Below are 24,545 nucleotides of genomic sequence, written 5' to 3'. Positions count from 1 at the left end.
GGCCATCCCCCCACCCCTGCAGACTCACCTCCAGGACACAGAGCAGCTCTTCCACGTACACCCGTTCCGTGTCCAAGAGCTCATTCATCACATGCCTGTGAGTGGGGCACAGACAGCGGAGAAAGCATTAGAGCAGGAAGGGCACAGAGAGAAGACGCTCGGAGCAGGTGTGGTGGGAGAAGAGAGAGGGCGCCAGCACACGGGTGCAGCCCACTGAGGAGCCGTGGCTACGCGCCTGTCTCTGTGGAATCAGTCTTGTCACCTACGGCTTGAGAAAGGGGGACACGAGCCATTTCAAGTCACCAGCGTCCTGCCTGAGGGTCCAGGGACAACAGGCTTTTCTAGGAGAAACTGGATCAGTCCTGGTTCCAGAAGTGGACCTCACATCTGTCCACAGCGTGGTGCACGTGTGTCCACGCCAGGACGCCAGCTTTGGGGTAGAAGCTGACTATCCAACAGCTCTGGCTTCTTTGCACTCGGATTCTCTGTGGCCAAAGGCGGAGATCTGACAGGGTCGCACCTGCCGTGTCTGCACCAGAGCCGCTCACCTCCTCAAGATGGCCAGGCTCTCTTCCTCGTCGCCTGTGGAGCTGCCGCGGCCCTGCCGGCTCTCAGTCACTTCACTCTGGGGAAAGACGAGCACGCAGTGCATTGAGCATTCAGATGCCAGAAGGTGCAGCCTGGCGTCCTGACTTCAAGGAGCCCCACCTCATTCCCCATCTGGGGAGGAATCTGAGGTCCCACGACACAGGCAGGGCAGGGGGAGCCTGGTGGTGCTGGACCGCGATGGCGGGCAGCTGTTGTGGGGGCAGCATGGACTGTGGCCTCACCTTGGCCCTCCTGTAGGGCCCTCTCCGGAGCATGCTGCCCTCAGGACTGTTCTCAGAGCCTCTCCGGCTGCCTGGTTTGGAAAGAAGTGGGGAAGGAAGACGTGGCTTCATACCTTACTGCCTGGAGAGGAAGGACTGGACCTGGGAGCACCTGGGGTTACTTTGAACTTTCAGAGAGAAAAGAAGCAAGTCCCCTGGAGAAGGGCGAGGAAAGCAGAGAAACATGGAGAAAGAGGAGAGCAGGTGGGAGACAGGTGAGCGGGAAGATGGCCGGCCGCACAGGCTAGCACGGAGTCTGTGAGCACGAGGGACCCAGACACCACCAGGCCAGGGGCCAGGGTCCCTTCTGATGGGTGCCACATGCTGCAGCAGGTGGCGGGAGGGGGCCGGCTCTCCACAGTCTCACCAACTTGCGGCCCACTTGCCAAAGCCCTGAAGAGTACGGCGGGCAGGTGCCGCTGTAGGAGGGGCTCCAAGGAGCCCATGAGGGGCTGCTGTCTCGGGGGCTTTGGGCTGTGGTCAGAGATGCTGAAGGAGAACCATTTTGGCAACAGTACTGAGGACAGATGGGCTGGGGCAGAGACCGGAATGCTAACCGGGGAAAAGTCCCTGGACAGCCAGTGGATGTCCTAGTCCACGGGCCACCCCCTCTCTGCCCCAACCACTCGGCACACACTGGCCCTGTGCCGATAAAAGTTCATTTACAAACTGGGCAAGGGCCCACCGTGGACGGGAGGGGTGGTGGCTGTGCACACCTGGGGAGGGGCAGGGTGACTTTGTGAGTGCCTCTGGCCGGGGGGCCACCGGCTGCACGGGCCGTGTCTGCTTGGCCGCCAGCTTCTTCAGGCTGGCCTGTCTCCGGTGGAACATCTCCTCCGTGCCCTCCTGCTTCTGGTAGACCTTCTGCACGTGCTCCTGAAGGGATAGGTGTGTGGGCTCGTGAGCCAGCGATGCCAGCAAAGTGAGAGGCCTGGCCTCCTTAGAGGCTGGGCTGTAGTGTCACAGCCAGCCGCCAGGGCACAACCCTGCACTCCCCCCACCCCCACCCCCGCCGCAGGAGGGAGGGGTGGGACCCCGTGGAATGCAGGACCTGGAGCTTTGAGGAGAGTCAGCTGGAAGGGAGGGACACGTGGCCCCCACACTGTCCCTGCGGGAAGGGTGTGACCCTGTGGGTGCCCCGGGGGTGTAGGCAGCCGGCTGGGCGGCAGTGGGGGCTGGGGTCGGCGCGATGTACAGGGGGGCATGCAGGAGGCGGGGTGCTGGGGAAACCGGGTGGGGGTGCCCCCAGTGGTGGTCTTGCAGGGAAAGACCCCAGGCACAGGAGGGCCGCCGGGTCACGGAATCCTGTGCTGAGGGGAAGCTGAGCCTCAAGACGCCCAGGGTCCTGGAAGAGCTCATGGCGGCCGCCCCTGCCCCCACCACGAGCATGGGCCCCACTTACCATCAGGTCTGTGGTGAGGACGGGTTCATATTCCTGGTAGATTCTGTCGAGCTCCTGGATCTTGTTTTCTGCGCCAGTCTCCAGAAACTTCTCAATTTCCTGGAGGGCCGCCTCAGCACCCTCCTGGGACTGACACTTGTCCACAGGCTGTGAGGCCAGCAGGTAGATTCCCTCATCACACCACTTCATGGACTGGACACGCCAAGCACGGCAGAGGGAGAGAGTGGGCCCGTCAGAGGCTGGGTCTTGGCGTGTGTGTTACGCGTGCTAGGCCAGGGCCCTCCCGTCCCACCGGCGGCCGCCACGATTCTGGGGATCTCTGCAACCCAGCTACACGGCACCCCAAGGCTACGTGCGTCATCCGGCCTGGACTCGTTCACACAGAGGACAGAGGGGCCAAGTGCAGAGAATTTCTGGTCCTCGGCAAGATGTATCAGCTGTGGCAAGTGAATTCTAGAAATGGGCATCTGTGACTGGCTGGGCCTCGAGACAGGCCCATGGACAGCAGGGAATGGGGTCAGCTTCCAGCCAGTGACTGCGGTCCACGTGGGAGAGGCAGGTGTGGGGAGGGGGACCATGCGGGACCAGGAGGGCATGGGGAGGGGTCTCACCGCCTCCAGGAGGCTGTGCAGCTCCAGGGACTTGCTGAGCAGCCCCCTCCTCCTCTCGACCTCTGCCGCGAACTGGTTGCACAGGTGCTGGAGCTCATGGCATTTGGGGCGGATGGAATCCACAGCGTAGTGCCTGCTGTCAATGAGCTTCTCACCCTCCAGGGCCAGTGCGAGGGCCCGCTCTACAGACACCTGCGTGGGAGCCACCCCAGGCACACGGCTCAGCTTGGGTTTGTTAGAGCAACAGGTGCGATTTCCTGGGTGGGATCTGTCGGGGTGGGAGTGAGAGCGGAAGGGGCTCCGTCCCTCCACCCGCGGACGCCCCCCACCGGATGGCAAGACAGCCCCATTCGCCCGCCTTCCTAAGTGACCCTGGTGGTGCCCTGAGCACTCCCCGTAGGCTGTCTCCTGCCCACAATGGCCCACACCACTGTCCTTACGCTGGACTTCTCCTCGAAGCTGGTGAGGTCCTTCAGGAGATGCCCTGCATGTGCCAGGCTGTTGCCCACATCCGTGAAGGTTGCTATCTTCTGGGCCAGTGCGTCTAAGGAGGCTTTGACCTGGAACACAGGAGGGGCAGGAGGCCCGGGCCCATGTCAGGTATGGAGGCTCCTGCCTGAAGCAGGAGAGGAGGGAGGACAGAAGAGCCAGGTCCTTCCCGGGAAACCGGGCAGAGGGACATGCCCTCAGCATGACAAGGAGCCTCCACACAAGTCCTGCAGCCTAAGGACAGCTGTGACATCGGTGAGAACAAGAGTGTCCACTCTCACCAGTCATAAAGCCGGTGCAAGACAGCAAAACTAACACACAACTGAACAAATACAAACACAACCAAAAAGCATCAGATGGAAACGGAAAGAACCAAGCCATCCCTGTTTGCAAATGACCTACTCCGCTATGTGGAAAATCCCCGAACTCTTACGAAACCACTCCTGGAAAAAGTGAGATCAGCGAGGTTTCAGGAGACAAGATAGACACGCAAAAAGCAGTTGTATTTCTACCTATGGTGATGAACACATGAACACCAAAATTTAAAACACCATTTACAATTGCTTAAGAATGAAATACTTAAGTGTAAATCAAACAGAACATGTATTGAAATGGTTTGCTGAAAACTGTACAATACTGATGAAAAAGCTCTAAGAAAATCTAAATGCAAGGTAAGACAGACCCACTGCGTTCACTGATGGGGAGACTCGCTGTAGGAAAGATCTGACTCTCCCCAAAATACAGGTTTACCACAGTTCCTATCAAGACCCCAGCAGAGCCACGCAGATATAGGCAAGATCTTACAACATAGATGCAGCCGGCAGAGCAGAAGCAGAGCTAGGCCAATTCTGGAAGAGAACAGAAGGACTGTGCACTTGACTTCAAGACTCACCGCACAGCCATGGTCACCGAGACCGCGAGGTACTGACAGATGGATGGGGTGCATGCCCAGAAACCCACCCAAACAGACCTGCCCAATGGCTTTCTGACATGATTTCGACAACGGCACCAGAGCCCCTGGACATCCCAAGATTAAAGACTGAACAATAGGGGTGCCTGTGCGGCTCAGTCGGTTAAGTGTCCAACTTTGGCTCAGGTCATGATCTCACAGTTCATGAGTTTGAGCCCCACGTCAGGCTCTGTGCTGACAGCTCAGAGCCTGGAGCCTGCTTCAGAATCTGTGATTCCCTCTCTCTCTGCCCCTCCCTTGCTCACACTCTGTCTCTCAAAAATAAATAAAAATGTTTAAAAAAAAAACAACAACTGAACCAGGACCTGATTCTCACCCTACACAAAAGTTACCTCAAAATGGATCACAGACTTACCGTAAAACTATAAACCTTTTAGGAAGAAAAGCTGAGGAGAACATGGTTGGGACCTAGGATATGGGATGGACCACAAGTGTGATCCTTAAAAGAAAAAAATTGGTAAATGAGACTTTATCAGAATTAAAACCTTTGCCATGTGAAAAGTGCTGTCAGAGGCTGAGACACAGGGACAAACTAAAGAACAGATTTTCAAACGGCAGGTCTGGCCGGGGCCAGGACCTACGCATGTAGGGAACTCCCAAGTCACAGGAGTAAAACCCCCACCCCCACCCAGGACGAGGGTCACAAACAGGCAACCAGGAAGAAGAGGCACTTCACCAGGAGGACAGACACGGCCACGAGTGCAGGCAGGCCGGTCCGCGTTGCCAGCCGCGAGAAACGCACAGCAGAGCCACAGTGAGGCGCACCCCATACCCCCAGAGTAGGCGTGTAAGGTATGCACACCACCGGGCACAGTGCGGGCATGCGAGAGCCACGTCCTCATGCGCACCACTGGGCGCACAGGTGCAGGTGCTCTGGGGACACGTCAGCAGCTTCTCAGAAAGCTGAACATCAGCAACCACGACCCCCAACCGCACCCCTGAGCATTTACCTCAGGGAAATGATAGCTGTGTTCACGTTTTATATGGTAGCAAAGTCCTGGAAACAGCCCAGGTGTCCTTCAACAGGAGGACGGTTAAACTGTGGCTGGTCCACGGCCCAGGACACTAACTACTCAGCGGGGACAAGAGCAAAGACGCAACACCTGCCTCCATCTCCAGGGAATGTAACAGACGGCGCTGCCTGAAAAGAGCCAGGAGGCCAAGTATGTGTGGCGCCCCTTCTAGAACATTCTTGACATGATAGCATATGGAAACAGGGAGATCAGAGGTTACCAGGGGTGCAGGATGGGGTGGGGGTTCAGGAGGGAGGGGTGAGGGGTATGGTTCAGGAGGGGTTGGGGGCTCAGGAGGGGGAGGGGTGGGAGGGAATGGGGTTCAGGATGGGGTGGGGGTTCAGGAGGGGTTGGGGGCTCAGGAGGGGGAGGGATAGGAGTTCAGAGCGGGGCAGGCTGGGGCGGGGTGGGAGGGAAGTGTGTCTGTAAGAAGGAAACACGGGTCTGTGTTGGGACAGAATGTTCTGTGTGCTGAGTCTGTCAGTGTCAATGTCCACACTGCGATGCTGAGCACGATTTTGCAAGATGTGTCCTCTGGGGGAAGCTGGATTGAGGGCACGTGAGGTCTTGCTGGATTATTTCACAATGCACACAAACCTGCAACCATCCCCAAATAGAAAGCTTGTTTGGCCAGCCTTCCTCAGCCCCTGCAGAAGTACGTCATGGACGACCATGCTCTCCATGCGCCCCCAACGGCATGCTGTTCACAGGGGCTGGCAGGAGACCTCTCTGGTCCAAGTCAGGGAGGCTGGCTCCCTGTGCCTGCCCAAGCTTGGCAGTGAGCGCTAACTGAGCCAATCCCATGTTTTCTGAAACGTGACATTTCAGGACTGGTCGGTGGGGGGGAGGGCGGGCGGTGTCGGAACCTGCCCTTGCACATGGCCCTACAACAGCCTTAGTGCCGGGTGTTGTTACTCGTTTCTCATGCCCTCGAGATCCCACCCCCCACCCATCCCCAGTCCTGACCAGAAGGCCCAGGGAAAATGTCGTTCCATGGTGAGGTGAGGGCACGCAGATGTGTCCGTGTCCTGACCCTGCATAAATGACTGAGCAGCGGGCTTCTGTGGAGCCCCAACGCTGACGATTAATGCCAGGACCACGCCTCCCTGTCCTGACCCTCGTGCCGCCCAGTATGGGCAGGATGGGGCCCCGGGCCAGCACACAGCAGGCGCAGACAAATGCACGCTGGTAAAGGAGCATATGCATGGCTCCTGGACGCGTCCCTGGGGAACACGGAAGGAAGTGCATGCCGACGGGGTCTGGTAACCTGTTGTGCGCAACGGCTTACTCGCCACGCATTCCAAGGTCTCGTCCCACCCAGTCTCGCCGTCACCGGGGCAGCTGAGTGCGCAGCGGCTTCCTGTGGCTGGAGTGCCAGGCGCCCCCACCGCGACCACTCACCTCTCGGAAGTCCTGCTCAAAGTGCCGGAGCTGCAGACACTGCTGGAGCTTTTGCTGGTGCTTTGCCCAGAACTCATCGAAGGCGGCCTCGGTCTCGTTCAGCTGGGCCAGGAGCCTGGGCGGGGGTGAGGCTCCGTCTGAGCGGGAGCGAGGTGCAGGGCGCGGGTTCCATCTCCAGGGCTGCCCGGACCCTCGCCTTCTCTCTCAGGCCCTGGACATGGGACTCGCAGGCCAAATGTGCCAGAGGGGACGCATTTCGGGGGAAGGGACTAGTGTGTTACAAGGTTGATGTGACAGTGCTCTGCACTTCTCACATCTGACTTGGGTTCGGGACGAAGGGCACAGTGAGCTGCCACCATTCGCGGTCATGGCTCCCAGGCCAGAGCCATGCCACCCTGTGCGTGTTACCCTGTCAGCACTGGGGTTCACCCCAGCCTCCCCCACGTCCCCCGGGGCCTCCCACGTCCCCAGCATGGAGCACTGGGCCGGCGTGTGAACCTGGGCCTGGGTCAGCCTGTGGTGGCCTGGTGTCACCAGCAAGCCGTCCAGAGGCTCTGCTCCTGTGCCCACCTCCTCCCCAAATGAGGACCTGGCCTATGCATGGAGCTGCGGGCGTTCCGGGGCGCCATGCGGTGTTAGGGACGGCAAGTATCCGCACAGCGGGGGCCCAGGGAGGACGTGCTTGTGGTCCCCTTCACAGGGAAGGCGAGAAGACCCGAGGCTCAAGTGGGGGGCGGGAGCTGGCGGGTCCCTTCCTCACGGGCACACCAGCGGGTGGGCAGGGCTGGGCAGGTGGGGAGGGGAGAGGCTCCATGAGGCTGGTAAGACCCTGTCACCACGGACTCCCTTGAATGTCTCCCAGGCTGCAGAAAAGCGCTGTTCGCTCTGAGAAATTTTCCTGCCCAGAACAGCCACTTTCTTCGGGATATGGAAGAAGAGCATTTCAGTGGTAAGGACCTGTGGCCCCCTTTCTTCCCATGAGGACGAGGGGATGGGGGTCACTGCCGCCTGTCACTCTGTCCCCAGTCCGTGGCCATGCCCTGCCCCCGGCTCGGGCCCTCACCTCTGCACGGTGGTCTGATTGTCCAGCTGGTCCTGGCTCAGGCTCCGCCCCCCGCCCTTGGCCAGGGGCTCTCTGACGCTTTGCAGGAGGCTCTGTCCCTCGTCCAGGGCCGCCCTCATGTCCTCCTGCGGGGACAGCACAGGGCCTGGCACCCCACGCTCACTCCCTCGTTCCCCTAGAGCCACTGAAGGACGGCAGGTGTTGGAAGACTCTCCCAACTGTGGCTGGGGCACAGCTAAGGCTACAGGTCGCTCGGGGTCGGTGGATGAGGTAAGAGATAGCAGGAAACCAGACCTCTGTGGGCCTGATCCCACAGTGTCCCCACCGCCGGGAGCGAAAGAGAGGGCAGGCTTCTCGGGCTGGGGGCCACCCCTAAGGACCACCAGTGAGGGGGTCACGGCCACCACTGACCCGGAGCCACACCCCACCCGGCGCAGGCTCCGTGGGCACGGGGTCAGTACTGGAGCACGGACGCTGCTTTGCGGGCTGCGGTCGCCCAAGGCGGCCCATGACCCGGCCTGCCGCCTGGGAACTGGGGGCAGAAGTCCTGCCTTGCTCGCGCTCATAAGCGGCAGACGCGCCTGGCGAGCGGCCCTGCAGCCCTGGCACCTTGGACGCCCAATTAGAGCGAGGCTGCGGCTCCTGGCTGCACTCAGGCTCCACGTCCCTCAGTCTGACCACGAGCCGCTTTTAGAAAGGAGTGCGTTCAGTTCCCCTGGGAGCGCTCGCCAGGTCCCCTGCCCCAGGCATCTTGGGAACGGCCTCGGCCTGTCTTGCCCAATGCCCACGGGGCTGCTTCCCCTTGGCGGCCTCGCACAGAAGCCACACGTACCTTCGCTTTGTCCTTCTTCTCCGTGTGAGCACAGAGCACCGAGCTTGTCGACTGGACGTCATTGGGCAGCTCCGTTTCGGCCAGCTCGGTCCCGAAGGACTGCAGCATCTGAGCAGTCTGCTTGACCATGAGGGCGAAGCTTTCGATCGCCTGGGGAAGAAGGAAAACACCATCACCAAGCTGCACCGGGAGGCAGGTGTCTGGTGCAGGGGCTCGGGCGTCGTCAGAGAGGGCAGGACCACAGCAAGCTGCAGTCACACCTAGACCAGACCCCGGGCCTGGTGGCTTCAGAAACGTACTGGACACTCTCTGCGTTCACTTTCATCAGCCAGAGTCGTTCTGCGCCCAGTCTCCCCTTGCCCAGTTAAGAGAGGCCCGAGGGCCACATCCGCCCCCACCCCTCACAGGGCTGTTGTTTCTTGGTCTCTGAGCCCAGAGAAAGCCACTCCCGAACTTATTACTCATGTTATTTCTTTAGATGACTGAGGTCCGCTGAGACCATCTCCTCATTCTTGGGGAACAGAAGTGAGGTTACTGGGAACACGGCTTTGGAAAAGGCAGCATCATAGTGCAAAAGCTATTTGGCCGATTAACTCAGGGTTAAGGAGACCCACCGCCCACAGCCAGCACCCGCGTGCGGGCAGCCTGGGACGACTCACCGTGCGGTGACACAGCCACCTCGTGTGGCAGTAGTCCAGGGTCCCGCCCAGGTCCTCAGTCAGTTGGGACTTGTCGATGTAACCGTGTAACTCTGGCACTGAGCTCAGCATTATGACCTAGAGGAGGAAGAAAGCCGCCCCGTGAAGAGACCACCCAGCGGACGGGGGAGAAAAGCTCTCCCGCTGGTCACTAATGGTGGCAGCGTGGACAGGAGGTGCCTGGCTTTGGACCTGGGCTTAAACCCCAGCTCTACCACTTCCAGGCTGGTTGGCGTCAGGCAAGTCACTTATTCTCTCTGTGCCTCAGTTTACCCCTTTGTGAAATGGGCCTGTGACGATGGGCCTTAGCACGGAGGGAAGGTGTTGGAACCCTGACAGAGCTGGGCATACCACCCACGTCAGGCATCCGCCAGGGAGCTCGCGGTGGTCACTGAGCAGTGCTCTGACTTGAAAGAGGATGGTTTTGTCATTGTTCCCACCAAAGCCCAGCAAAGTCACTACAGACATCACCAGAGTCAGGGCCGTGCCCTTCCACGGGACACGTGGCTTCAGGGACCGAGGAAGCTCTTTGCACAGGGCTTGCTTTCATTGGTCTATTTCTCTTGTCCTTTCTGAGGACATTCTGTCCGTGAGTTTTGGGTAAAAATACAGCCTTTGCTTTGTAAGCTGTCAGCCAGATGCTAAGGTCCTACAAAATAGGTCCTGAGAGCTTTTGGCCAGATGGAGCCCAGCGCCCCCTTGTGTGTTGTTGATTACTGAACGCCACAGGTCTGCGTAGAGACCTATTGTTAACGAGGTTCACGTGCCCAGTGGCTGGACGTGGGTGTCACGCTCCCCTGGGGCTGAGAGGTGGCCATCAGAGGAGACTGGGTCCTGGTGGGAGCACAGAGCACGTCTGGTGATTTCAGTGCCAGGCCACTAACTTTCAGCCGGTGTCTCTGTGGTTTTGTCCCTAACCGTCGAGGAAATGGGCTGTCAGAAATGAAGGCGTTTCGGTGCTGCAAACACCGCAGGTGCATGGGTTTTCTCCAAGACCCGAAGCCCGGGGGTCAGGGTTGCAGCATGCGACTCACCCACAGGGCCAGGGGCGCCTCACTCATGGCCCCTGACTGGGCAGAGCACCCCACCCCGTGCACCGAGGAACAGGTAAGGGTGTCACGGACAACCACTGTCATGGGAGCTCAGGTCCTTGAAGGCAACCTGGTGGGCGTTGTCGAGGTGGTCTCAAGGCGAGGTCACAAGCTGGGGGCTTGTGTGCAAACTGATTCATGGAAAACAAAGGCTTCCTGGGCGTTGTCTGGCAGCTGGCCCCGCGCTGCTCCCACAGTGACTGTCGTGACGTGGGGTGCAAGCAGGCTTCATGGGAAATAGGCTTCCTGGCTGCTTCTCACTAGGAGGCTGATGATGGCTCTCAGCCTGTTGGGCTCTCGTTCTTCGGCCTGACCCTCAGTAAGAATGTTCTAGACTTGTGGCTCTGACAAGCACCTGCACTTCCACAGGGATCACCCGAGGCATAGGGTGGATGTCAGCCCTGGGGACCGCTAGGGAATGAAGGGGCAATGCCCAGCGGGGTTGCTGTGTGCTTGGGCACGCCCCTGGCGCTGGGCTTAGCACCTGAAGAGTTTCGATCAGCTGCGTGGGCCAAGAACGTGCTCATGCTCTGTTCTGCCCACAGAGCCGCGGCAGGCCACTCACCGGCACCTTCATCTTAAAGTCATCTCTGTTGAATTTGAAAGCGAGGTCAGAGAGGGTCCTTTGGAAAAACCCCGCTGGGCGCAGGACAAGGACGAGCTGGAGGTTTGCCGGGAAGGACGCCTGCAAGAGAACAGAGAGGGCTGTGGGCAGACGCACTGCTGGATGCGGGGTCCTCGCATGGCTGCAGTGGATGTGTGGTCCAGGCGGAAGGGCGCTCACTGAGGCCGCGTGGTTGCTGATGCTGGGCTGTTAGACACGTCCCACGTCTTACCAGGAGAAAGTCACACTGCCTCTGCAGCTACGTCACGTTCATTATCAGCTATAAAGTCAAAAGCTTATTACACTAGTTACAGGCTGAAAGGTGTCCTGCCAAAGTCACGTGTTAAAGCCCAAACCCCAGTGCCTCAGGATGTGACTATATTTGGAGAAAAGGCCTTTACAGAAGTGAGCAAGTTTATGTGAGGTCATCAGTGTGGCTCCCAACCCAATATGCCTAGTCCTTATTGGAAGGAGACACTTGGGCACAGACACACAGGGAGATGCCGTGCCAACATGGAGGCAAAGACGGGGGATGTGTCCATAAGCCCAGGGGCCCCAGAGATCACCAGACACTGCCAGAAGCTGGGGACAGGGACAGGGTCTCCCGCATGGCCCCAGGGAACCAACCTGTAGGCCCCTTCACCTCGGACCTCGGGCTCCAGACTGTGAGGACGGGAGTAGCTCTCTGTTGTTTCCAGCCCCTCAGTCTGTGGCACTTGTTATGAGAGCCCCAGGGAACCAAGATGCTTGTCAAAGAAAAACAAAGCCATATAGACACAAGCTGTGTTCCAAAACATACACGGGAGCTTGCGCCCTAGCGCACGCACCGCAGACAGGAGTCTCTTTGGCTGCCAGCTCTGCCTACAAGGTGTGTGACCTCGGGTACACTGCTCACCTCCCTGTGCCTCTGTTTCCCCATCTGTGAAACAGGGACAAAACAGTGCCTCCCCCAGTGCACACTCCTACTGCACCTAATGTGGTGCTCGCACAAAGCCTCAACAACGTGGTGTGACACATATCACTGAAAGCCTACTCCACATGCCGATACTTCCAGGTGCTGATGCCCAGGGAGCCCCCATTACTACAAGAAGGCATTCTGAAGGAACCGAGTTTGATTTCTGGGTAACTAGGCCCAGTGCAGCTAAAATACGATGTACGGTAAGGAGCAGCACAGCCCAAGGCCCCGCATCGGAGGGGCAGGAAGGGGCGCGGCAGGAGAGACGGCTGGCCTGGGTGTCCTGGCTGTGTATGCGCCCCTCTCTATATTTCCTGTGTGTCTCAGCCTGTTCACCTGTCCACCTGCTGATGGATGCTCAGGCTGCGGCCATACCCTGGGCCACGCTCTCGGGCCCAGACCGCTCTCAGCCTGGCCAGCGGAATCCAGCCTGAGACGAGGAGCCCATAGTGTAGCTGTCCCAGTTGGGAGGGAGTCTGGCCTCCTCCTCCTGACCAAGCCCGTCCCGGAATCTGGGAACACCGGGTCTGACAAAACTCTAGGAACAAAAGGTACCTGAGGGCCTCAGTAGGGAACATAAAACACGTTCAGTCCTTGTGTGGTTCCAGTGGCTTTGAGAAGACGCATGGACCAGGGCTGTGGTTGTCTGAGGGTGGCCCCTCTCCTTTCACATGCACCGCCCTGGATGGCCCACCCCACGCAGCCCTCAGACTCCACGGCCCTGTGGAGTGTCTGATCCAGAGGGTCTCACAGGGCCTGGAGCATCCCCGGAGAAGCTGGGGAGAACGGGATCGGGGATCCTGGGATAGCTTTACTCCCCACCCACAGGCCTCAGTGCCACCAGGTGCGAATAGCTGAATGTGGGGCCCTGGCCTCACCCCCAAGGCCCCGAGGCTGGAACTGCACTGACAGCCCTGAGCCTCTGATGCCAGACCTGATCTCTGTGTGAGAGCAAGAGAAGGGCTTGGACCAAGGTCTGGGCCCGCAGGCATTGGGCGGCCCAGGCCAGCGCCTGTCAGTACCCATGACCGGTCAGCGCTCGGCACACGCCCTGGGCTCTCCTAGCCACCCCTTCCTTTTGTGCCCCAGCCGGGACACCCCCCAGATTCTATCGCTGGCTTCCCTACTCCTCACCCCCCACTGCTGCCCTGAGCCGATTCCCCCCCGGAAGTGCCACCGTGACCCTTCTATGAGGTCCACTGTGTCATGACACATCCTGTGCAAACCTTCCAGAGACTTCCCCAACCCCGCAAACAAACCAGAGTCCAGAGCCGGCCGCAGTGGCCTCCCTGACCTCAGCCCCACCCTGCTCATGGCCCCCTTCAGGGCCTAGCCTGTATACCTGTCCATGCTTCCTGCTGGGACACCCGCCTGGCTCCCAAGGGCCTCAGTCCACAAGCAAGCCACCTGCCCGCTGCCTCGCTTCAGGCTTGTGCCCTCAAGCACACAGCTTACATCCCTGCAACTCCACTTTCTGCTCTGGTCTCTGTGCCCCACAAATCCCCATGGCCCAAGGCCACCGATGACCAGTGACCGTCCTCGGGTGGCCCTGCCCCTGGCTGCCTGGAAGCCGTGTGAGCCGGTCCCACTGCATGACACTGCCCACGGGCCACAGCAAGCGCCTCACCTTCCCCCGTAGCTCCTCTTCCACCTTTGGCCGCCGGCACGTGGGAACCACCTGTCACTGGGGACCCCAGGTTGTGTCTCTGGCGGGGGGCCCCTGAGCCTCTACAAGGGCCCCGCTGTCTCCGGCGCCCACGCTCAGCCATCTGTGGCCTCCGGGTGGGCCTCTGCACCGCCCCCGGGGACAGGTGCCTGCTAAGCAGTGTGGCGTGTGGGCAGGGAGGTGCTGAGAGCCATGTCTGGCACCGCCCACAGCCTCCACATTCAGCCTCGTTCAGTGGGTTGGGGGGGAAGCCTCGTGTGGCCCGCGCCCGTCTGCTGTCCCGCTCTGTGCCAGGCACCCACGGCGCGGCCCAGAGGGGAGTGGTGGAGGCAGCCCCCAAGCAGGGCGCCGGGTCCCCAGTGTCTCGGTGGCACTCATGCGGGTTGGCTCCTCTGAGCAGAATAGAAATGACTCAGAGGAACGACACCGAAGGTGGGAGCCCGTGGGCAGGTTCTGGGTCACCTGTGATGAGAGGGCTGCTCGAACCTGTCACTGGCCTCTGGGAAACTGGCTGCCACTATTTAAGGAAAAAGCTCCTTAAAAGTCTCCCTGCAGAGATGACAGTGAGCCATCTTTTCTAAATTTCAAGATGGTTTTCATCACCCTCATTTCTCCTCCAGGCACATAGATCCCGCTGCTGAAGGTGGAAAACACTCCCTCCCCTGCCTCCTCTCTGCTTTGGTCCCCGATTCTTCAACACGGAAGTGGTCACGTGAGAAGGCGTTAAACGACCTACACAAACACATACTTTGACCACAAAGAGCAGTAATTAAACCTTCTCTGGGTTGGAACCAACTCTCTGAACTGAGAGCTGGGGCAATACCAACATTAAAGTCATATTTTAAAAACAGAGGTAACAGGGGGCACCTGGGTGGCTCAGTCGGTTGAGCGTCCAGCTTCGGCTCAGGTCATGATCACGCGATTCGTGAGTTCGAGCCCCGTGTCGGGCTCTGTGCTGACAGCTCTGAGCCTGGAGCCTGCTTCAGATTCTGTGTCTGCCCCTCTCTGCCCCTCCCCCGCTTGTGCTCTGTCTCTCTCTCTCAAAAATATACATAAAGCAAAACAGAAGTAACTAGATAGAGGATTGGGGATGAGGGCTACAAAATAACATCTTTTTGTAACTTAGTAATCCAGTGACCATAAAAGGGTTGTGGTAGGTTTCTAAGACACTGAAACAAAATTGTTTATTTTATGGGGCTGACCCTGGCTGACTTAGGGACATGCACAGTGTGATGGCCACACAAATGTCATCTGGAGACAGAGAGTTAAGTGGTTTCTGGATCAACATTCCTAGAGACGCGTGTACATCTACATGCACAGCTGACGCCGACCCATACACTGGAATGTCCGGAATCCTGGTGCTCTGGGGAACACTGTTTGAAACCTGTCTCCAGTTCAAGGAACTCTCTGAAGGTGTGCTCAGAGCACAGTTGTCCGGCCCGCGTTACACAGTTAATCCATAAAATGGAGCAGCTCAGCCTGACCGACTCCGTCTGCCTGGCAATGGCAGAAACCAAGCACAGGTGTGTGTACTGATAACCCCAGGGCATAACTCGGGGAGGCTGGCAGCGAGCACAGGCCTCTTGCTGCCAGGCTGTTCCTATGAGGTCTGGATGCAGGGGCTCCAGACAGGGGCAGCGAAGGCCACCCCTTCGGTAGGTGTTGGGGACACTTGCGAACATCATGCAAGAACAGACGTTTCAATGAAAAATATGTAGGAAGGGCCAAACTTGAAGGAAGGACACTTGTCCACACGCCCTTCCGGAACACTCTGCATGGACTTGTCCCCACCCCCAGGACCCACCCACTGGTGTGCCAGGCTGATGACCCCCAGCTGCCCTGCCCTGGGCTACCTGCTTTCTCCCCCTGCGGTGCGGCGAGAACGGGCCCAGCCCTGTTCCCTCCGGCCTCCGCGGGCTCCGTGCCCTGTGAGCTCCTCTCGGCTGCGGAAGTACGTGGGACACACGAAGGCTGGTTCAGAGACAGCTGGCCATGCCGTGGTCAGTGCTGCACCTCCCAATGGCCCACTCTGTTCCTGACCCCTGGGTGAGGTTGCAGCCTGGACATGCCCCCGCCTGCTAACCTGCCCTTCACCCCTGCACCCCCTGACCTCCCGCCTCTGCTTACACTCCAAGGGGCATGCTCATCGTCCTCTCCCTGCTGAACAGCTCCTCCTCCCCTTCTGACTCTTGTCCAGTGTCACCTCCACCGGGAAGCCCTCCTGGGGCTCACACTGCTTTGTCTTCACCATCAGTGCTCAGCACCTTGTGCTTAGACTCCAGGAAGTGGCACAAGGCAGGAACTCACTACCTTGTTTAATGCAGTATTATTTTGCCATATGTGGCATATTTACTGGATGCCCTAAAGACCCTGCATCGCCGGATATGTCGCCTTGCACCCTGTCTGCATGCACGGATGACAACGGCCTCCCGGCAAGAACCACATTCCTGCCCCGCGCAGACTAAGAATGCCTAGAGCCGAACCTTCTTCAGCAGCATGCTCTACGGTATAGACGGAGCTTGAACTGGGCTAGCTCAAAACGTAAACCCGTACACTGTTATAAATACCCAAATGCTCACACACACTCTCACACACACGTGGTCTAGGACAGGTGGGCTAATGTGTGAAACGGAATCCTAGCTCAGGTAGTTCTCAAAAGGTTTGTTCATCCGAGGACGGTGCAAACTTTGAACCAATGTATCCTCATTCTATGTTTCCTTGTTTCCACCTTTGTCCACCAGCTGTGACCACGACATGACAGCCCACTGGCTGTGACCATGACTGTGACAGGCCACTGGCTGTGACCACATGACAGGCCACTGGCTATGACCACAACATGACAGGCCACCGGCTGTGACCACGACGTGACAGGCAAGCGCCCATTGCCCCCAACGCCTCAGAGCTGACGCAGACACAGAACATCTGATTTTGGGGACTCTGGGTTTTGCCTCCCTGTGTTCTATTTCAAGCCAAGCTGAAGGCATCCAACAAGGAGAAAGAATACCTCACAACAGGGGGGCTCTGCTCACGAGCTGCCCACATGGTGGTGGGAACAGCCGTATTACAGCATGTTACATAAGTGCCGTGTCTCACTCAGGTGGCCAGACATATTTGGAGACGGAGCCTCGGTGCCACCAGCTTGCTTTCATCGCACCTGCGGCAGCTGGTGGCCCAGGTGCCCTGGGGACTGTCCACAGTGCAGGGCAGGGGAACACACCCTCTCCAGGGTGCTGGCCTGGCTTTCCCAAAGCCCCCGGGTGGAGCACAGGCCAGCCGCAGCCAGTGGTGCAGGTTCACAGCACCGGGCATTGGCACTGGTGTGCCTGCTCTGTCTCCTGCCTCCTGTCCCCACGGCAGAGCCATGGTGGTCACACCCCACACCCTGGCTCAGAAATGGCACATGCACAAGAAAGGCAATGGGGCCTGCCTCACAGCCTCCTGAGCTCCCCGCAGGATGGGTCGGCACCGCCTCGGGCCCCCCCTGGGTGTTGGCCACCTCTGGTCATATCCCATATCACGGCATTCTGTCAACTGTCAGCACCCCACTTGGCTGATACTTCCAGCTCATTCCCTGCTGATACCCCCAACACCCAAAGCCTCATACAGCGGCGGGAGCACGGTAGAGTCCCAGGACACGTGCTGAGTACACGCACAGCATGGTTGGCCCTATATGATCAGTGCATTCTTACATCAGAATTCTTTGAAGCTACCGAGAATTCTTGGCGATTCTGCTGGGAAAATGTTAACTTCGACAATTTCTAAACCACCACTGGGGTTTTAGAACCCCAAGACTTCTAGGAAGAAGGATACTTCAAAAACCTGTATTTTTATTACGTACAAATCTGTGCAAACATTAAAACTCAAACAGCAACTTTTCGGTTATAATTTCACAAAACAAAGTTTTAAAGATGAGTCAGCATGTTTTAGAAGTCCACCTGGTCACAAAGCCAATGACAAAGGAAACCGCGATTGCCCTTGGCAGGTGGAGAGCTCTGTCCCCACCTCCCCCCAACACAGGTAGGTCCTCCCGGACCACACGGATGGCCCCCAGGGCACATTCGCAGGTACTTCAGTTCTTAAAAATAATTTATCTATTTCTTCAAAACTATCCTGTGTCTGGGGACTCTCCTGTTTCTAGCCAGGAGTGACTGATGGCTGTGAGAGATATTTACGGCCAACCTGTCTCGCCCGGGCCTGGCCGGGTGCCTGCCACACGCAGATGGGCTGCACTTTGAGGAACCTGTGATGTGCTGTGATGAGTAGTGGTGTCTTCCAGAGTGGGGGACCGTGTGGACCACGGCACTGCGGGGACGCAGGGAGGCGGGGACGCAGGGAGGCGGGGACGCAGGGAGGAGAAAGATGAGCAGAGGCTGCCTGCCGTGCAGGGGCGAGGCCTTCCAGGGAGCAGCGTGTGTGCAGAGGGGCAGAAGGGCAGTTCCCAGCACAGGGGAGACGCCCGTGACCATCATGGCAAAGAGGCTGACTTGTGCACTTGCCACATGGTGACGTGCCTGAGCGGGAGTCAGATCCATGGTAGACAAATGTAAAAGAACTGGAGAGATTATTTAGATTGGAAAAATGTTATTGCAACAGTGTTACCTTCTTTTTTTAAACGTTTATTTATTTTTGAAAGAGAGAGAGAGAGAGCACATGAGCAGGGGAGGGGCAGAGAGGGAGGGGGAGAGAGAGAGAGAGAGAGAGAGAGAGAGAGAGAGAGAGAGAGAGAGAGATCTGAAGCAGGCTCCAGGCTCTAAGCTGTCAGCACAGAGCCCAGCTTGGGGTTAAACTCATGAACCTCGAGAGCATGACCTGAGCTGAAGTCAGATGCTCAACCGACTGAGCCCCCCAAGGTGCCCCAACAGTCTTATAAACAATGACATACTTGACAAGTTACATCTTGACATTCGACCCAGGATGGACTTACTGCCTTAAGAAATTTGTCTTAAGTCTACTGTGCTTCTGTCCCACTGGTTCTTACAATTTAATTCTTAATTTAGCCTGCCATGTGACATCACATGCAAATGTATTTTTAAATTTAAAATAATGAAATGGACATGCTGGCTATTTACTGCTGACGGCATATCAAAAGGACTCGTAGGCCTCACGGGATCTTAAAGGAAAGCTGATTCTATAACAAGGGACAGGGAACAGGAGGTGTACCAAGCGGTGTAGGGAGATACTTTCTCAGAAAGACAAGGGGCGCCCCCCGCGGCCCAAGGACAGGTTTGCAGAATGATGGCAAGTGTAGCAATCGAGCAGGTGCAAGCCTTAGGTGCTGTTTCCATGGATGATGAGCCATCTTGGGGGGAGGGACTGGTTCTTCACCCCACCCAGAGCCACGACACAGGGGCCTCTCGGAGGCCCGGAGGCAAAGATGGTTTGAACACAAGACCCAGAGCGAGAGTTTAGGAGAATTTCATTCCACTGGGGGTTGGGCTCTTAAGAGTCGTCCCAGCCGGCGACCCGGCCGCGGGTGCTCTGGTCTCCCTGCTGCCGTAAGTCCCTGGGCTGCCGGGCGTGAGGGCAGGCCAAGCGCTCCACTCGGAGCTCGTGGGTAGGCCCCTTCCCTCTTGTATTACTGCAGGCCACGACCTGCAGTGGCCTGGAGTGGAAACAGCCACAGCCACAACCACAGAGCTGTCGTCCTTCCGCGTGTAAGATGGCAGTGGCCAGATGCAGGGGTGGGCTCCAGGAAGGCCCAGGCATCTCATTTAGCAGGAAAACTAAGGGGTGAGTATGGCCCTTTTGAAAAGTAGAAAGTCAATTCGAAAAGGGTGTTCAATACAATTTCAAACCTGTAGCCTGAAGATTCCCTTCTATCCTGGACGTCCCATAGCTCAGGGGCTTGTGCTGCATGTAAGAGTGAAGACGCATTGGGGCACCTGGGGGGCTCAGTTGGTTAAGCATCCAACTTTGGCTCAGGTCATGATCTTGTGGTCTGTGGGTCCGAGCCCTGCGTTGGGCTCTGTGCTGACAGCTCAGAGCCTGGAGCCTGCTTTGGATCCTGTGTCTCCCTCTCTCTCTGTCTCTCTCCTGCTCACGTTCTCTCTCTCCCCCCCCCCCCCCTCTCAAAAACAAATAAGTATTAAAAAGAATGAAAACACATTAGGGGTGCTTGAGGGGGCTCAGTGGGTTGAGTGTCTAGCTCTTGATTTCAGCTCAGGTCATGATCCCAGGGTCATGGGATTGAGTCCTGAGTCAGGCTCCAGGCTGAGTGTGGAGCCTGCTTGGGATTCTCTCTCCCTCCCCCTCCCTCCCCCTCTCTCTGCCCCTCCCCTTCTAGTGCTCTCAATCTCTCTCTGCCAAAAAAAAAAAAAAGAATGAAGACACATTAAATCCTCAGCATCCCACATAGTCCACAGTCAGAAACAGACTGGTGGAACTGTTTTTAAATGATCACAGGCCCCCTAAGAGTGAAGTCATTTGAGAACACACACACACACACACACACACACACACACACACACACACACCATGCACACACATGTGCACCTGCTCCAACAAGTCAAACAGACCAAGGGGTCATGGGTCCCTAGTGCCCCCTGGCCCTGCCGCAGGCAGCCGGGCTGGAGCACCGCACGGCACGGGCCAGCAGCACGCAAACCACCACCAGGCAGATGAACAGGTAGGAAAGAGAGACAGTGCTGTCACCCGGCGGTCACCCGGCCCAGGGGACGAGCAGAGGAGGGCATCACAACCCGGGCACCGACACTTACGGCTATTCGCAGGACCGACGCCTTCACCGACGTCCATTTGTCCTGCCTTCTGTCTATGACCAGGATGAACCCAATGCCAGCATCTTGCAAGCTGAAATGAGGAGGAGAGAGATCTACAATTAGTGTGCACAGGCCACAGGCTTTTGTGAACTCTCTGGGCAAACCTTACAATCAGATGGCTCCTCCCAGAATTCCTGTGCCGTTTCTGTGCTGCACGGTAAGCTGCGGGCCAAGTCAGCATCCGCACACCATAGAACGCGGCATTTCCAGGAGCCCTGTCCAGGCAGCTTCTAGAATCTGCTCTTGTCTGGAGACGGGCAGGTACTTCCTGTGTGCCGCTCATTCCCAGCCCAGCCCAGGCCACCGCACAGGGCAGAGACCCTGGCAGACACCTCCCCCCCCCTTTCCGAAGACTTCTCTTCCAGCATAAGAGCCAATGGTTCTCCTTTCCCGGTTGACCAGCTGGCTAAGCCCTCCAAAACAAGTGCTGTGACCCGTACGTCAGGTTAGTCCTGGCATCTGAGGCCACCGTGTGTGTCTACGTTATAAAGTCCTTCTGCATGGCATTGCTGTGCTTCTGGGACAAGACCGAGGCATCCACAGGCTCACAAGCATCTGCTGAGAGCAGGAGACAAGAAATGGCTCCTTGCAGCAGCAGCATCTGTGATAAAGATGACACCGAGACACTGTGCAACGACAGCCCCATCCTGCCCTCTGAGCTCAGCGCAGGAACCTGAGTCACAGCGTCCAATGGGGAGGCCCGCTTCCGCCGGGGAACTTCCCGCCCAAGCCGCTTGTGCAGCTGTGGCCGCCAGCCAATCCACACGGAGGGAAGAGGGTGCTGACTTGATGCTGAATCGCAAGTCCGTGAACAGAGGCAAGGAGGCCACTTTCGGGTCTTGGAGGAAATCAGAATTACACGGAGCACACGCAGACGGTGCTGTCTGGAAGTGCTCTGCTGGCTGGGCCATGATGCCCATGTGTCCCTCTTACACCCAAAGGGGGTCATGGTGATGCACAGAATGCATGCACAGGGGTGCTGCTGGCTCTGTGTCCTCACCCACACCCGCCCGTTTATAGCAATCTGCACAGACGCCAGCTTTCGTTCAGAGCAGCCTTTGTGCCATGGAGACGAGAGCCCCTGTGTGCTCGCACGGCGAGAGACCCGTGACGGTGTTTCCGAGCGGCATGGGGCGCCCCCAATGGCACTGTTTCTGAGCTGGTTTAGTTCTCTTGCCGGGAAGGTTTGTCACTTGAGCCTCAGTGCCAGGGGCCTGGGCTCCCCACACACTGCAGCCAGCATGCTTGGTGTAGGCTGGGCAGCCCAGTGAGGCAGCTGTGGGGACAGAAGCCCTGGTCCCGGGCTGAGTCCCAAGCTGTGTCCAGGGCCGGCTGCGGGAGCCCAGAGCTCTGTACTGTCTTGGGCACGTGCTCTCTCTGCGTGGCCCCAAGCAGGTGTTGGCCTGTGTTGGCCTAGCCCTTAGTCAGTGGGAGGCGGTCCCAATTCTGTCCCGGGGGAGCCGGGCCCACGGCCGGGATGGGAGGAAACGGTGTCTCGGGAATGCTGGAGCTCTATCCACGCCACGTGCTCTGCTGAGACTCCCCCACCCGACCACCCACACACCCTCCTTCAACGTTCCAACACCAGCCTCTCCACGAGGTCCACCTGTGATCCTCCGAAGCCCTGAGCTCAGACTACCGCCTGGGCTCTTTCTGACATGGAGGAGAACGGAGGGCCCAGCGACACTTGTCTGCACTGTGCACGCCACCAGCCACTGGCAGATCCATGCCATTTGCCAGGAGGGGCAGGGCGCTGCGCAGGGGCTGGAGGCAGGAGAGGGCTCCAGGCCCCCTCAAGGCCCCACGAATCATCTCCCTTTCCTCCCTCCCAACATGGGCACCAAAACAGCGTCCCCTGCTGGGAGGGTTCAATGGGGGTGTTTCTGTAAACCCACCCAGTGCCTAGAAAACATGGACGTCACACTGCCTTGTTCCCGAGAGCACCAGGGCCCGACTCAAGGTCTCCCCTTCTCCCTGAAACGGGGCTTTGATCCCGGTGGGGTCATCCTGTCAACCACGATGGGTAGGTTCCCTGCACCATTCCACATCAGCCCTCAGATGCCACTGGTTTGAGCTTCTGAACCCGGAGCATTCTCTCCTGTGGCCCAAACATACCCCATTCCTGATGCAGAGCCCACTGTGCTGGCCACACGGCGACCCCAATGCCCTCAGCGGTGTGTTCGCGATTATGCAAATACAAAGGCACAGGCAGGGCCAGTGCGCTGGCCACGCAAGGCAGGGTGGCCCCAATGCCTCCCCGGTGTCCCTTCCACACTGTCACGGTTGTGATGGGAGACCAGCATCACAAGCAGGCATTGATAAGACTACAACAAAAAACAGCTCAGGTTAAAAAAATGAAATTACTATTGGACATGAAATGTAGAAGGAACTGTACATCGACTGGAACACTGCTCTGCGCTCCTTGTGCTGCAGCCACCATGTGCTCAGCCACTGGCCCCCTTCTCCCCGGCCAGGCTGGGACCTGCTTTCTGGGAGGGGAATTTCTTGTGCTTTGGGGCTGCCATGGGCAGATCCCTGTCCTTTACTCCTCACGGCAGCCCCATGAGGTAGGGACCACAATATCTCCAGCCCAGAGAGGAGGAAAGCAGGCACAGAGAGACTGGGTCGCTTGCCCAGCCTCACACAGCACAACGCGGAGTGGGTGAGCCCCGTGGTCTGGCTCTGGGTGCTCCTAGGCACCTGCAGGCTGCCTCCCAGGCCAAGTCTGCCCCGTGGGAGGAAGCAGACGCTCCCACTCGTCTCTTTCCCAGGCTGCCTCCTACACGGGGCCCCTGCACCACACCCAGGTGTAGTGGGGCGTGCTGAGGGAAACTGGACCCCAGAAGCAGACAGTGAGGCTACCCACAGGCCAGGACCCGGCCGGGGGCCCAGGACCGCCCTCTTGCACACCTGTCTTTGTCCACCACCACATCAGTGAACACTGGCCCACGGGTGCACAGACTTAGGGAGCAGAAGCACCGTCAGGACGTGGAGACCTTTCTGGCCTCCACTGTGCCCACACAACTGCTGCCCGGGGGCTGCCCTAGCGGCTGAGGCCAGCAGGGTCCTGTAGCTCTACCCCCGCTTTGAGAAGGAGGGTCTGGCTGTGCTCACCCAGGAAAGGACTGAGTGGAGCCCTGCTTCTGGCCCCCACCCACAGGTCTCTGACCTCACAGGCCCGGGGGACAGGGCGGGTCATGCGTGGATCGCTGAGAAGCCACCCTTGGGCTGGTGGCACCGAAGGTGGTGGCGGTGGGAGAAGCAGAGTGCATAGTCTGAGGCTGGCAGCCACACAGAAGTGTCCCCATTACAGGGCACCCACGGCCCGGCAGATGCGCAGGCACTGGTCTCCAACCCCGGAACAGCTGGCTCGCAGGGGCCGCCCTGGCCAGCTGCCTGGCAGCTGAGTGAGGCAGATGATCTCACTTTTGGCACAGTCACAGAGCTCGTGTAAACTCTTGTTTCTGGGATTCAGCCACTCACTGGTGCCCTCTCCAACACCTGGGTGGCCCCTGCAGGCAGCTTCGCCACGCGGGTGCAAGCTCTCCATCACTGGCGGGAGCGGGAGCAGCCCGAGAACAGTCTAGAGGCAAGGGTGAGGTCGCTGTCATTGTCCCGATCCCGGCCAAGCCCCATCTTGTTCCCGGCCTCTGCAGGGACTCGCCTGTTTATAGCAGTTGGTCACAGAGCAGGGGCAGGTGCGGACACACAGAGAAACCAGGATTACAGGTGGGGGACAATGGAGGGGCGGGGCCGGCGCCTCCCTAGGACACAACCTGCCGTTTCTCAAAGTGCCCTGTGCACAGGAGACCCCCGAGCTGGTTCAAACGTGGATTCGGGCTCCGGAGGCGTCAGTGAGGCCCCCTTTCTCACGAGCTCCCAAAAGCTGCCCCTGGTCCAGGGCCACACCTGCGGGCTGGTCCTGCAGACGCACCCTGCTCACTTTCTGTGACCGCAGAGGCTGCCTCGGGCCTGGGTCTCTGTCCTGGGAGAGCCCTGAGGAGGGTCTGACCTGGGCTTGGTCGGGGTCAGCAGGGAAGGGAGGATGAGGGAGGGAGAGAGGGAGAGCAGGGCATCAGCTGACCCCAGGCTCACAGGTGATGTC

General features: G+C 58.5%; 1 protein-coding gene across 12 annotated transcripts in view; it reads right to left on the bottom strand.

Moving 5' to 3' along the window:
• MCF2L (MCF.2 cell line derived transforming sequence like) overlaps positions 1 to 24,545 on the bottom strand; it is a 132,205-nt gene that overhangs the window by 15,455 nt on the left and 92,205 nt on the right. For 11 of the 12 annotated variants that reach the window (XM_027065248.2, XM_027065252.2, XM_053218053.1 and 8 more), the window contains 13 exons: positions 20,381 to 20,471; positions 11,005 to 11,124; positions 9,310 to 9,426; positions 8,651 to 8,800; positions 7,819 to 7,943; positions 6,756 to 6,870; positions 3,323 to 3,442; positions 2,883 to 3,074; positions 2,272 to 2,463; positions 1,586 to 1,745; positions 831 to 901; positions 549 to 625; positions 29 to 95 (listed from right to left, as the gene is read on the bottom strand). In XM_027065248.2, coding sequence (XP_026921049.2) covers positions 29 to 95; positions 549 to 625; positions 831 to 901; positions 1,586 to 1,745; positions 2,272 to 2,463; positions 2,883 to 3,074; positions 3,323 to 3,442; positions 6,756 to 6,870; positions 7,819 to 7,943; positions 8,651 to 8,800; positions 9,310 to 9,426; positions 11,005 to 11,124; positions 20,381 to 20,471 — 1,597 coding nt within the window. Of the gene's footprint in view, positions 1 to 28; positions 96 to 548; positions 626 to 830; positions 902 to 1,585; positions 1,746 to 2,271; positions 2,464 to 2,882; positions 3,075 to 3,322; positions 3,443 to 6,755; positions 6,871 to 7,818; positions 7,944 to 8,650; positions 8,801 to 8,949; positions 9,080 to 9,309; positions 9,427 to 11,004; positions 11,125 to 20,380; positions 20,472 to 24,545 lie in introns of those variants that run through there. The other variant, XM_053218078.1, reaches the window with a different exon arrangement.

The sequence above is a fragment of the Acinonyx jubatus genome, chromosome A1 (assembly GCF_027475565.1).
Source record: "Acinonyx jubatus isolate Ajub_Pintada_27869175 chromosome A1, VMU_Ajub_asm_v1.0, whole genome shotgun sequence".
NCBI lineage: Eukaryota > Metazoa > Chordata > Mammalia > Carnivora > Felidae > Acinonyx > Acinonyx jubatus.
Note: the sequence above shows the minus strand (reverse complement) of the source record. Positions and strands in the feature narration are given on the sequence as shown.